The sequence below is a fragment of the Protobothrops mucrosquamatus genome, unplaced genomic scaffold (genome assembly GCF_001527695.2).
Source record: "Protobothrops mucrosquamatus isolate PMUCROS unplaced genomic scaffold, P.Mucros_1.0 scaffold72, whole genome shotgun sequence".
Lineage (NCBI taxonomy): Eukaryota > Metazoa > Chordata > Lepidosauria > Squamata > Viperidae > Protobothrops > Protobothrops mucrosquamatus.
The window spans coordinates 1-13,374 of NW_015386450.1; the positions used below are offsets into that span (position 1 = coordinate 1).

At 42.6% G+C, this 13,374-nt stretch overlaps 1 protein-coding gene across 1 annotated transcript in view; it reads left to right on the forward strand.

The window, feature by feature from the left end:
* Nucleotides 1-517: 517 nt before the first annotated feature.
* Nucleotides 518-13,374, forward strand: part of AKAP13 (A-kinase anchoring protein 13) — a gene marked incomplete at its 5' end in the record, with an annotated part of 64,526 nt that continues 51,669 nt past the window's right edge. The window contains 4 exons of the mRNA XM_029283380.1: nt 518-599; nt 5,436-5,572; nt 8,529-8,893; nt 12,339-12,392. Of these exons, the coding sequence (XP_029139213.1) occupies nt 518-599; nt 5,436-5,572; nt 8,529-8,893; nt 12,339-12,392 (638 nt within the window). The remainder of the gene's footprint in view (nt 600-5,435; nt 5,573-8,528; nt 8,894-12,338; nt 12,393-13,374) is intronic.

Sequence of the window (13,374 nt, forward strand, 5' to 3'; positions counted from 1 at the left end):
TCCTTCCTTCCTTCCTTCCTTCCTTCCTTCCTTCCTTCCTTCCTTCCTTCCTTCTCCAAAGAGTTAGGTCTCTACGTAATATGTCTGAATGAAATGTGTGTCAGAAGGGGAATTGTATTGACTCTGCTTTAAATTCAGCATAAAGGAAATGAAATAAAAATTAGTGTTTGTCCTGAGGTTCCTCATTACTTTTTGGGAGCGCAAGATTAATATGCCATATAATAATAATAATAAAAAACAATTCTGTTTACTTGATTCATTTGAAGTCTGATCAGGTCAAGATAAAGGGTTCATTAGTTTATTTTATTAATCAAATTTATATGGCCACCCACCTCACGGTAAGTTGAAAACAATCCAATAAAACAGTAAAATAAACAAAACACCACTAAAACCATAATATAATAATTATTACAAGAACATTAAAAACAATAAAAGCAGAACAAAAACAGAAAAAGAGAATACGGAGGCTGCATCAAAAGATTCCCATTAATTTGTCATCTCTCTCCCTTTGCCTTAGATCAACCGTGAAAACTGGTGTCCAGTTGAACCTTCTCCAGATTCTTTACTGTTGGAGCAGAAGCATCCTTGCAACTCTGCAGGTAAGAGAAACAGGTTCTCTTTGACATATAATAGTAATAATAAAATTGAAAGGGACCTTGGAGGTCATCTAGTCCAACCCCCTGCTCAGACAGGAATGCACTATTCAGCTTTATGATTAAAAAAAAAATCCAACTATAAAAACTAACAAACTAGCAAAGAGTAAAAGCAGTAAAGGAAGAAGAAAGAAAAAGGCAAAAGGCAAAAATGCAGAAATAATACAAAGAAAGAGTTTTTGATTTCCATTGCAAGCATATATAAGTACAGGTACAAAGTCTATCAATCAAAACAGAACTGGAAGGTATCTTGGAGGTCATCTAGTCCAACCCCCTGTTCAAGCAGGAGACCCTATACCATTTCAGACAAGTGACTGTCCAGTCTTTTCTTGAAAGCCCCCAGTGATGGAGCACCCACGATTTCTGGAGGCAAGCTGTTCCACTGGTTAATTGTCCTTACTGTTAGGAATTTTCTCCTTAGTTCCAGGTTGCTTCTCTCTTTTATTAATTCCCATCCATTGTTTCTTGTCTTGCCTTCTGGTGCTTTGGTAAATAAGTTTACCCCCTCCTCTTTGTGGCAGCCCCTCAAATACTGGAAGACTGCTATCATGTCCCCCCTAGTCCTTCTTTTCTCAAGACTGGCCATACCCAATTCCTGCAACTGTTCTTCATATGTTTCTGTTTCCAGGTCCTTAATCATCGTAGTTGCTCTTCTTTGCAATTTTTCCAAAGTCTCTACATCTTTTTTGTAACGTGGTGACCAAAACTGGATAGTTATCTAATATCTGTTATCTGTTAGTTTATAATTATAAGAAAAGAGCTCTTCTTTTCTGTTATCCAGCTTTTTTCCCTAATCATCAAAACCACAAACCATCAGTGCACTTTCTTTCAGTTTCGTGCAAAAAGTTTGTAAAGGGTTTGAAGCCATAAATGTAAATATTATTTTTGTCTGTGATCATAGAAGTTAATTTAGCCATCTTTGCAAGTTCCATCATTTAATCATCAAAACCACAAATCATAAGTACATTTTTTTTCAGTCTCATGCAAAAAAATCCATAAGCGGTTTCCAGTCAGCCATAAATGCAGATACTGGTTTTTTTTTTCTGTTGATCAAAGAAATTAATTTAGCCATCTTTGCATGTTCCATCATCTTCACCAGCCAGTCCTCCATTGTAGGTAGGACCAAATGTTTCCATATTTGAGCGTAGAGTAGCATACTGTCCTTTTACTTCTTAATTCTGCTTAATGTTAAAGCAAGGGAGATGTTTTCTACTGCTGCATGTCCAATTTCCACCCTGACCCCATAATTGTACCTTAAAAAGCTCCATGGTTTCCTTTCTTCAGAGTGGTTATAGAGAGGTCAGTCCATAAATCAGATTTTTCAGGAAGTTAATGGCATCTCTGCTGGGAACTTGTCATTCTTCCAGCTTTGTTGTAGCCGGCATTCCTGCCTTGGGAGATTTATCAGGCCATCAGGAAAGGTGAAAATAATCTTGGATTGCACAATGTGAGCACATACGGAAAAACACAACGAATGTAAACAGAAAAATAAATCACGTTTCCCTAGAAAGATGAAGGAATGTTTCCAAGAGTTCAGAAAACCCGCAGCTGTTACAAGATAGCTAGACACCTAATATTCTTCTTGTCGATTGCATTTTACTTTTTTTCCTAGCTCCTTCAGTCTTTTTATTTCTCACTTTTCTTTCATTTTATATCATAACTGATTCTCCAGGCCGGTAACTCTTCCCCTTCAAACTGGGACTATTTCCTATGTTTGCAGTTCTTCAAGTATGAAAGGATGACTTGACCTATATTGCTTGGACCTTCTTACATGCTAGGCTAAGAGGAAGCCAGGTCAGTTCTAGGATTTTCCTGATCCTAGTTTGCTAAGTAAAGGTAAAAGTTTTCCCTGTCCAGTTGTGTCCTATTCTAGGGTGCTCATCTTTGTTTCTTAACCGAGGGAGCTAGGATTGTCTAAATACATTTTCCGTGATCATGTGGCTTTGTGCCAAAGGCGCACGGAACGCTGTTACCTTCCCACTCAAATGGTACCTATTAATCTACTTGCATTTGCATGCTTTTGAACTGCTAGAATAGCCTGAAATTAAAAAGAAATCACAGCTCCCCTTATTAACCTGGATGCAGGATTTGTTCAATATTGAAAGGCAGGTTTCTTATCCTGATATGACAAGGAAAGAAGGGAAAGGAAGAAATATCACCAATTTGCTGTACCTTGTTCTCTTAGCAAAACACACCCACAACAGTGGTTATATCTGAACCAGGCCAAGATCAGCTGCAGCGAATTGTGTGTGTGTGTCTGTGTGTTGAGGGGGCTGTTTTGGGGGACTTTAAATGAGCAGTGTGATGTCTGCCAATTTTAAGGTAATTAGAGAAGAGAGAAAAACATGGAAGATGGTCTGCCAAATTTGCCGTGCCTTTGCAGCTCAGAAATTGGTTTAATTTTTCTGGAGCTAGTGCTGCCCAGTGGCGAATCTGGAACTTCCTTTGTGATTTTTTCCATTTCAGTATTTTGTTAGTGTTCTCCCCCCCCCCCTTCGGTGCAGAGCTGGCTTGCCCTTCAGACTGGAATGCGGTGGGATATGCTCTGTTAAATTGCCAGCTGGATCCGTGAGGTTTCTGTCTTTTCTTTCTCCCCCCCCCCTCTCTCGCTCTCTTTTAAAAATTCTCTCACCTTCTTCAACTTATGGAAAAGAAATATAGACCGATGAGGATGGAGAAGGTATGAGGAAAGAAGTCACACCTGTTAAAACAGAGAAATTACCCTTTGCATAATGGTAGCTACTTTGGGAAATATTAGCTATTCCCAAGGATTGCTAACAAAGGGTTAAAGGGAAGTTGGTATAGCTATTTCAAGCTCCTTAGCTCTCATCAGCCAGCTACACCCTTCTGAGATTCGAACTTAGATCGGGCAAAAGATTTCTTCTTCCCATATTTGGGCCGTCCAGGTGCACATATATATATCTCCCTAGTATTTCTCAACCTTAGCAGCTTGAAGAGGTGTGGACCAACCCCCAGAATTCTCCAGCCACCATTCTGGCTAGGGAATTCTAGGAGTTGAAGTCAACATTCTTCAAACTTCCAAGGCTGAGAAGCACTGCAGACAATTGATTCTTGCAAGTTTCATAATAGGCTGCCTGAAATCTTTGAGGCCAAAGTCTTGATGAAAAAAAGAATTAGTCTTCTTGATTTGATTAAAAAAAAAAATCTGCTTGTCCTGATCTTAGAAATGGGTAGTAAGCGTGCAAAACTTTAGTAGGCATCTGAGAGAACTTTTCTTAACGAACAGGTTTTATTAGAAGGTATATGCTTTCATGAGTTGCAGCTCAACACTTCGTCACGTGCATAGGATGGCTCTTGTTTTCTGTGAACGGTTTCTAGGAATTCCACAAGAGATTAAGAATTAAAACAAAAAACATTGTTTTTTGAACTTTGCATGCCATGTGTTCTAGCACCCACAGAGGTGGGAATTTTTACCTGCTACAATTCAGCTACCATTTTGCTCTTCTTAAAAATGTGTAAAACCTGGGTTGTGAAGGTTAGAGATTAAGCATGTGGCGAAGGATCCACATTTCTTGCGTTTTTTAATGCAGGGGATTCCTTGAGACCTGAAAATTATTTCAAAAGTTCTCCCCCAAAAAGATTGAGAAAAGAGGGACAGATGTAGGACTTAAATTGGGAATGAAAGGAAGGGGAAGGGAGGTTGATCCTGCAGGTGCAAATTATTTGAGGCTCCCCTACTATCATACCTGCCGTAGGTAAGAATCTTTTCATAGCCAGGTTTAATCTTTCTCTTAAGCAACATACTCAGGCTAAAGAGTGGAAGAACAGTGGAGAAAATTTACTGGTAATTCAGTCACTATCTTTCAGCTCAGTCTTCCTTTGATATTCAGAGATCAAAACTGGAACCGGAGTTCTTATTTGCACACCTTTCTCTTATGGAACAAATACTGGATTAAAATAATTCTGTGTTTATAAGTAAATAAACATGGCTAACAGAACAGACTTATCTTATTGGCTGGAATGTCTTAGAGGTGGAAAGAGTGTAGCTGCCCCCCTGGCTGAGATAGGCAGCTATAAAAACTGAATACGTCAAATAAAATGCGGTTCCTTAATAATATCTGGCACGTTTTCTTTTTTCTAACGCCTTAAAATGCTTTAAAGTAGAACAATAATGAAAAAAAAAAGAGAGAAACAGCTGCAGAATAAGAAAGAGATTATGGAAAGTTTTGCATATTTTATCCAGGTCACTCAAAGAATTAATCTCTCTCTCCCCTTTTGGAGTTTAAATGTCTTGGATGTAGACATTTATACTGCATTTTCATTGTGCTTTTTGGCAAATTATTTGACATATGCTGCAGGATCGATGGAAATATTACCGACGGGATATATTATATGAGAATTGCTGTGAAAGCTAGAAAATGCTATGGAAACATTAAGGAGTCATAAGAATTAAAAATGTCTCTGGCAAGGCTCCTTGGCTCTTGAGTGTCCAGGATAGATAGTTGCTTGGTTTGCCTCTTCGATGACCTCCACGCAGGTTTTCCTCTCTGTTGGTAGACTTAACCATTACACCACTTGTGCCTTGTCCTCTAAATTGGACTCCTATCTTCAGGTGAGGACATTAAAGATGCTGCTCTGGAGTCCAGTTACCAGTCCACTTGGCATTATTAGATCATTTCCCTGAGATTCGCCAACATCTTGAGGTGCCCTCAAGTTCAGCGTAGACCACATTGTAGTTCGTATCTCCACAGTACCTGGTTGGATTTGCAGTCTCTGATTCTGTGATTCATATGTCTGTGTTTTAAATTCGTCTTCTTCCAGAAAGTGATAATTTTCTAGAAGACAGATTAAGCGGTGACGGCTCTTCTTCAAAAGGCCTCCTTAAGAGAGGATCCGGGAGTGACTCCGAGCTCTTTCCTCTCTCCAGCGATGGTCTGGATGAGGTGGACTTTAGAAAGGTAAGATCTACCAAAGCTCTTCTACTTCAACCCACAAACTTGGAGAAAAAAAGCTCCGCCCTTGCAGGGCCTTTAATGCAAGTTCCATTGGTTATCCCAGAAACCTCCTTCTGAATTTTCTCTTTTCTCACCGGCCTATGTTGTGACATGGGCCCATCTCAATGAATCATGCAGTCTGAAGTCATTTCCTGCAGTCTGTTTTCAGACTCTCCTGATAAATCTGCCACTTTCCTTGCTGCATCTCCCGAGAATATTTCAACCGTTGAGCATTCTGTTTCACCCACGGCTTCTGGACGTGTACGATAATGCTGGTTGCATCATCCCGAGTCAGGCAGCATCCTTTAAAAGTCCAGAGACCTCTTGGCAAGCTAAGGGCCACCCTTGCTTTTCTGATCATAGCTAAGCTGCTGAAGTTCTGGCCAAGAAGAAAAGCTATTCTGGATTGAAGTCCTGGGGAGCGGGGGGGGAAGCTGTTTTCCAATTCCTTTAGCCTTGTGTACAAATCTAGGGAGTGCCTAAGTAAAAGGGTGAGGCACTGAGAGGAGCGGGAATTTTTGCCTATAAACTTTGGGCTTTGTTTGTTTGTTTTTTTGAATATTGTTCTTGCCAGTATTATGCAATTACGAACCCCATCCCCAAATAAAAGAAGAGGTTCTACTAGTCAGCTTTGATGCAGGCATGATCTTGTGTTCGGAGAAACGCTTTTATGTAACATCTGGGTAACTTAGCATTGAGAACAGGAAAGGAGGTTGTTGAGAAGTTGATTATTTTGAGCTCACGATTGAAGCCAGATGGAAGAACATTCGCAAAGCAATTTTTCTCGCATCTCTCCATGCAGAGATGTTCTGCCATGGCGCTGGGCTAAAGATTGACTGACCAAGACAGAGTCACCCTGACAGATGCCTCAAGTGTCTGTTCCCATCAGAACAGGGCTAGGCAGACAGAACTAAAACTTCCTCCTTTCGCAAGTGTAGGAAGCCACAATGCAACAGGGTTTGCAGTACAGCTGGTGGACACGTGGGAATTTCAAGATTTTCGCCATTGTACAAAAAGCAAGCATCCTCTTCACCCCCAAATTCCCACAGATGGGACAAAAGTGAAGGATGCTGGGAGGCTCTTTTAACTGGAAGCTATTAGAGTTGGGAGAAAAATGCCTGTCCCTTGATCTGGGAGACATTTGAAAAAAAGCATCTGTTTAATTGTATGCAAAGAAAAATAAAAATGTCAAACTTTAGGCAGTGACATTTGGACAATACTAAATTTGTGTGCCCAGCGAACACGGCTTCATTTGTTTTTTGAAATGAAGGCATCATTGCTTTGCTGGGCATTCCTGCTTTAATCTAGTCCCAAAGGTGCTTTTTCAGGAGGCAACTGGACTTTCTTGTTTGTTTGTTTTTAAGATGTTTTGCTTTTCATCCAAGAAGCTTCTTCAACTCTGACTGGATGGTGGGGAATGGAAGGATTTATATTCCTTGCAGACAGCTGGTCATTTGTATTCTTTTAGAGAGTCGTTGAGACCACTTGGAGGCTTTCTGTGTCCTCAGGGTCACAGTAAATCCTTCCATTCCCCACCATCCAATCAGTGCTGAAGAAGCTTCTTGGACAAGAAGAGAAATGTCTTCAAAGAAAAAACAAGTAAGTCCAATTGCCTCCTGAAAAAAGCAGCTTTGGGACAACCATGACCTGGATGACTGAGAATCTCCATAGATATTTTGCTTTAATCTAGATTTAAATAAACTGGTTCCAGTAGAACCGAGAAGGTAGATCCCATTGGGTTTTTTCCCCAAGCCAAATCATCTGCTGTTGCCATCTTAGAGCAAGCCTCAGTTTTTGCAGCACATCAAGAAGCAAAGAGTTTTACATCGAGGTCTCAAGTAGCCTCCCTTTGGCATGCTGGACCACCATTGGCCTTGACCGTGGCCAAACTGTAGCTCAAGGTCCTCTCTCGGACAGGATAAGGAAATAGTGATCCTCTACACATGGCTGCACTTCGGATCCCAACATCCTCCCCGTTGGCTTTACAGGCTCAGTCTGCTGGGAACTGTAGTTCAGCACCCACACAATTAAATCCCACCACCCAACACACACTTCAATGTGTTCCATGTACTGTACGTTTGTCTGCTTCTTCATTGTGGTGTCACGGAAAGCTCCAAGATTGAAAAATATACCACCGTGTTAATGTTGGGCTTGTGATCCATCAACCACCTTGTGATGTGATGAGATGAGATATCAGTCTTGTGCTGCATCTCCCAGCTCCCCCTCCCCAGAAAAAAATCCTTATCACTTTCGGATTCAAATATACTTTAGGGGATTTCTGTGCAGAGTTAAAGATTTGGAAGGAGGATGTGCAGAGATCACTTCTTCTTTACTTAAACTTTTAAGTCATTGGCAGGGAACTTGTAAATCCCCTTTTAATAACTGTCTCTGATGAGATCATCCTTCTTTCCTTATTGATCTGAGTTCAGTTCCCTGGTGGTGTAAGCTTTAAGGAACCACAGAGTGGTTCAGGCAAAGACCTGGAGCTTGTAGAATCCAAGATCGCAAGGGACAGTATTCTTACTTATGTAAACCAGAAGCAAAACATCCACCAACTCTTTGTTCTTCAGAATATTTTAAATACATTTATCAACAAATAATTAGCACGGTCAATACCCTATGTCAGGGGTAGGCAACCTTGGCTCTTTTATGACTTGTGGACTTCAATATCCAGAATTCCTGAACCAGCCATGTTGACTCAGGAATTCTGGGAGTTGAAGTCCACAAAGTCATAAAAGAGCCAAGGTTGCCTACCCCTGCCCTATGTATTTAATAATTTTCCTTTATGTCCCATTAATGGTTACAATGGGGTGATCACTTGGGAAGAAACCTACTTTATATCTGAAATAAATTGATGGTATTCTTATTACTATTAGTAACTACTGCTACCATTACTCCTGTATTATTGCAATCTCAAAAGCAGGCTGAAGAGGAACAATCAGCTGGCAGGAGTTCCACCTCTTCAGTGGACGATACCACATCGTTGGAAAGGAACTCTTCCTTCGGCAGTAACTTTTCTGTTCCTCGGACCCCTGGTCTCCTTGGGTCCAAGGAGAGGTACAGCCCAGATGGCAGCTGCTTCAACATGGGGGTGAATGGAGAAGGTCAAGATGGCATGGCAGTGGTCTCTGGAGAACTGGACGAATTGCTGGATAGCGTCATGGAGGTGTCCCCTCCTTCTTCTGGCTTGCGGAACAATTTGAGGTCGTCGTCTCCTTTCCGCCGGCATAGCTGGGGCCCAGGGAAGAACAGCAACAACGGCGAAGCTGAGGTCAACCAGAGGAGGTAAGCCAAATGGTTCCTTGGGAGGGGCTGGTCATGCACAGCTAAGGAAATCTGGGGCTTACAAGATGCTGGAAGGAGAGAGGTATGAAGGAGAGGTCAAGTTCAGCCACAAAATCAAAACATGAGATCCAAGTGGAAAAGCCTGGAGGTTAAGCACAGCCAATTTGGTATGTTCTGGTTGCTTGGCTTTCACCTTTGTAATCTCAGCGCCATTTCCATTTGCCCAATCCTTGTTGTTCGTCCATCGATTTCGATGAAGACCTTGACATCTTGTGGATTGTGGGCCATCAGCGGTGTGTCCGTAGATGGCCGATGAGACCGATGTTAGCACGGAATGTTCTGCCACATACTGAACAGAGAAATGTGGACACTATTGCTTCAGCATTTGCAGCTCTGGCTTTACGGAGTGCTTGCTTCTCTTGTGCCAAGATTGTCCTCCTGTGTTCATATGTCTGGCAACCCTGGTAAACCAGGGTACGCCATGTCGGTCGATCATGTGCCAAAAATTCCCAATCCAATAGCCAAGGGAAGTGGGAGTTTTGAGTAAACATGGCTTAAGCTGTTGGTTTCTCACCTAAGCTGGAAGCTCCTGTTTTATTAAGGTAGAAAACAAAGGCCCAGAAACAAAGCAGGACCATCTAGATCAGGGGTGTCAAACTGCCGGCTCATGGGCCGGTTGCATCATGCAGAGACCGTGCCCACCCCAGTTCTGGCAATGCGAAAAAAGTCGTGGTAGGTCGCGACCTGTCACGTGATGCGGCGAGTTTGACAGCCGTGATCTAGATCTTCTTTGAGCTACTCTGAAGATTGGGAAGTCAGGATCTTGGAGAAACCTGAAGCATTAGGATCTGTCTTTTGTTTTGCAGTAAGCTAGCTGTCAACGCTGCTAATATTGAATATTCTTGCTTTGACACTAGCATGGCAAAAAGTTTGCAATTTTTTTTAAGAACAATCAAGTTAAAAAAGGGCGTTCCATCCCTTTTCCCATTTATGTCTGAAGGCCAAACAGCAGAATACGTCTGCTTCAAATAAATATTGTTGTTATTTTCTTCTTTGCTATTAAAAAAGAGGGCATGTGCTTTTTCTACACTTTGAAAGCAATCTGGGAGCCTTTTTGGTTGGTACTTTACTGTTCAGAGGAGTAGCAACATTTTATTCTAAAAGTCTATGAGCCATCTAAAAGTGCCAATTAAATGATTGGAAGGAATCTTATATACATACGTATGTATTTATTTATTAAATTTATATGCCACCCATCTCACTATCCAAAGCAACTCAAATAACTCAAGGTGATGAATATACCTAATACTCCTTCATCTTCCTTCCTCCCCTCCCCCACCACTAAAATAACCCTGTGAGGAAAGTTGGGCTGAAGCATAGAGTTATTGGCCCAAAGTCACCCAGTTGGCTTTCAGGCCTAAGATGGGACTAAAACTCACACTCTCCCAGTTTCTAGCCTGGTTGCTTTAAATACTAGGCAAAACTTCCCTTTTCTCTTTCTTTATGGAAAAAAAACAGTGTTACTATGGCCTAGAAGGAGTTTTGGATTTTCCTCCATGTTGCGTACTCTGTGACAAGAGTTTAAATAATTACCATGACTCAGGTTATTGTACACAGTGACTCACCTCACCCGTAGTATGTGTGGGGGAGTGGAGAAGACTGACAGGTTAGAGGTGAAAAATCATACTTTGAGATGATGTGGCTTTCAAGAAAGTTCAGCCAAGTTCTTATCTCAACGACTTGCGATGAAGAAAGAGGAGCATCTCCACGCAACATTGTTATGATTTTGGCAGAACAGCCTTAGCACTTTTTATTGCTACTAACTGGGATGAAATTTTGAAGGTTACCTTGGATTATTCGCTTTGGCTGCAAGTGGACAGTTTGTTTTTTTAATATTCCTCACAATGGAATAGCTGGGGGATACTTTTCCTTCCATGGTGCAAAATAGCATACTGGCAAAAAGTTCCTTCAGACGTTGGGAAGATCCATGTTCCTCACTCCCTGTGCTAGTCCACCATAAGTTGATTTTTATTTCAGTTGCTGGGATCACCTCCCCTATGAGTTCAGGTCAGGGGTCTTCAAACTTGGCCCTTTTATGACTTGTGGACTTCAACTCCCAGAATTCCTCAGCCAGGCACTCTGGTTCAGGAATTCTGGGAGTTGAAGTCCAAAAGTCCTCAAAGGGCCAAGTTTGAAGACCCCTGGTTCAGGTGATTCCCATAACATCTGCAAAACCAATACTCCCGATTTGTCTCAGGAAGCCAGCAGGCTGTTGTGATTAGACTCAGACTCACATCTAGCTTCAACCATGGAAGCTCATTGAGTGACTTTGGGCGTTCCGTTTACCTGAGAGGATGGTTGGGGTGAAGCAAAATAAGAGGAAGCACTGAGAATCTCACCTTGAGCTCCTACATGAAAAGGTGGAATATAAATTTAAGAAATGAATCAAGAGAGGTAGTCCCAGGGATGACCTTTTCAGCATCCCCATGATCAGGTGATCAAAATTCAGATGCTTGGCCACTGGTTCATATTTATGACGGTTGCAGCGTCTTGGGGGTCATGTGATCACCTTTTGCGATCTTCTGACAAGCAAAGTCCATGGGGGAAGCCAGACATGCTTCACAACTGCGTTACTCACTTCACAACTGCAGTGATTCACAGTTGTGAAGTGGTGCAGAAAATGGGGCAAAACTCACTTAACAACTGTCTGGCTTAGGAACAGAAATTTGGGGATCAATTGCAGTCGTAAGTCGAGGACTAGGACCTGGACCAGTTATTCATTTTGCACAACCTTGGATTGGGCAGGCAGTGTGGGAAATGACCTTGGGGTACCAATAGGTTTATGTTGGGCCAAGGATCATTCAGTTTCTGCTTCTTGCCCATAGATGGTGCTGTGAACTTGCAGGCTAAGACTGTTCTTCACACCTAACGTTTTTCCCACCCTTCTGCCACCATGTCATTTTCCTCTACTCCAGCGGTTCTCAACCTATGGGTCGCGACCCCATTTGGGGTCGATCGACCATTTCATGGGGGTCGCCAAGCAAGGCTGTCCACCATTTTTTTCCCCCTTTTCCGGCGGGTGCCTTACCTCCCTTGGGCTGGGCCAGCTGGTGGTCGGCCTGCTCCGTCTCTGCCGCTTGCCAGCTACGCCTCGGCCGGCGCAGGGGGCGGAACCACGCTTGTGCGGCGCTCCCGGGCAGGGAAAGTCCTCGACTTACGACTGGTTGGGTAGTCCTCGACTTATGACCGGTTTAGTCCTCGACTTACGACCGGTTGGGGGTCGCGGCATTAAAAAGGTTGAGAACCACTGCTCTACTCCCTGTTGTCACCCCTTCTGCCCTTCACCATTTCCCCTTTGGATTCTCCCCACCTCCTTCTGTCTCTGTCTGGAGATTTTTGAATGGTTGATGATGTTTCTGATAATTGTCCATGATTCATTTTTCAGTTCAGTGCGACTGCTGGGGGAAGTCGTAAGGAAGGCTCCCTCCCATAGAAGAAGGTACAGCACAGATACGCTGAGGCTGACTAACCATGTTGCATTTCGATGGCGACTAACTTCCTGCTTTTGTGTTAATCACCATTCAGCTCAGCCTTCTTCAGTCTGGTTCCTCTGGATGGGTTGGCCTTCAGCTGCCATAATCCCCCGCTGGCAGAGATTGGGCTATGATTGCTGAAGGCTGTGGGCACAATTGTGCAACCCGTTTAGAGGGAACTTCGGTACTTCAACCACAAGCTCCACTGAGGATCAGTGGAGCACTGGAGGAGCAGGCTTGCCCAAGATATAGTTTACTATTTGAAATGGATGGATCAATACTATTAAGGCAAAGTAGTAAAATGGATTTATTAAACTATACAGCTGCCCAAGTACCATCTCAACTCTTTTGGGTCCCTCATATATTCAGTGGGCAAAGAAATATGGAGAGAAAATTATATCTCCGTAGGATGCACTGAGATGGGGTACAGTTAAATATTCTTCTGCTAGACCTCCCACTCTCTTTAACTTTCCTTTCCTTTCCTTTCCTTTCCTTTCCTTTCCTTGTTTCTCTCTTCCTCTCCTCCTGTCTTCTTTCTCTTCCCTTCCCTTCTCTTCCCTTCCCTTCTCTCTCTTTCTCTCCTCTGTGCCTTTCCTTTCCTTTCCTTTCCTTTTCCTTTTCCTTTCCTTTCCTTTCCTTTCCTTTCCTTTCCTTTCCTTTCCTTGTTTCTCTCTTCCTTTCCTCTCCTCCTGTCTTCTTTCTCTTCCCTTCTCTTCCCTTCCCTTCTCTCTCTTTCTCTCCTCTGTGCCTTTCCTTTCCTTTCCTTTCCTTCTTTCCTTTCCTTTCCTTGTTTCTCTCTTCCTCTTCTCTTCTCTCCTCTCCTCCTGTCTTCTTTCTCTTCCCTTTTCTTCTCTTCCCTTCTCTCTCCTTCTCTCTCTCTTCTCTTCTCTTCTCTTCTCTTCTCTTCTCTTCTCTTCTCTTCTCTTCTCTTCTCTTCTCTTCTCTTCT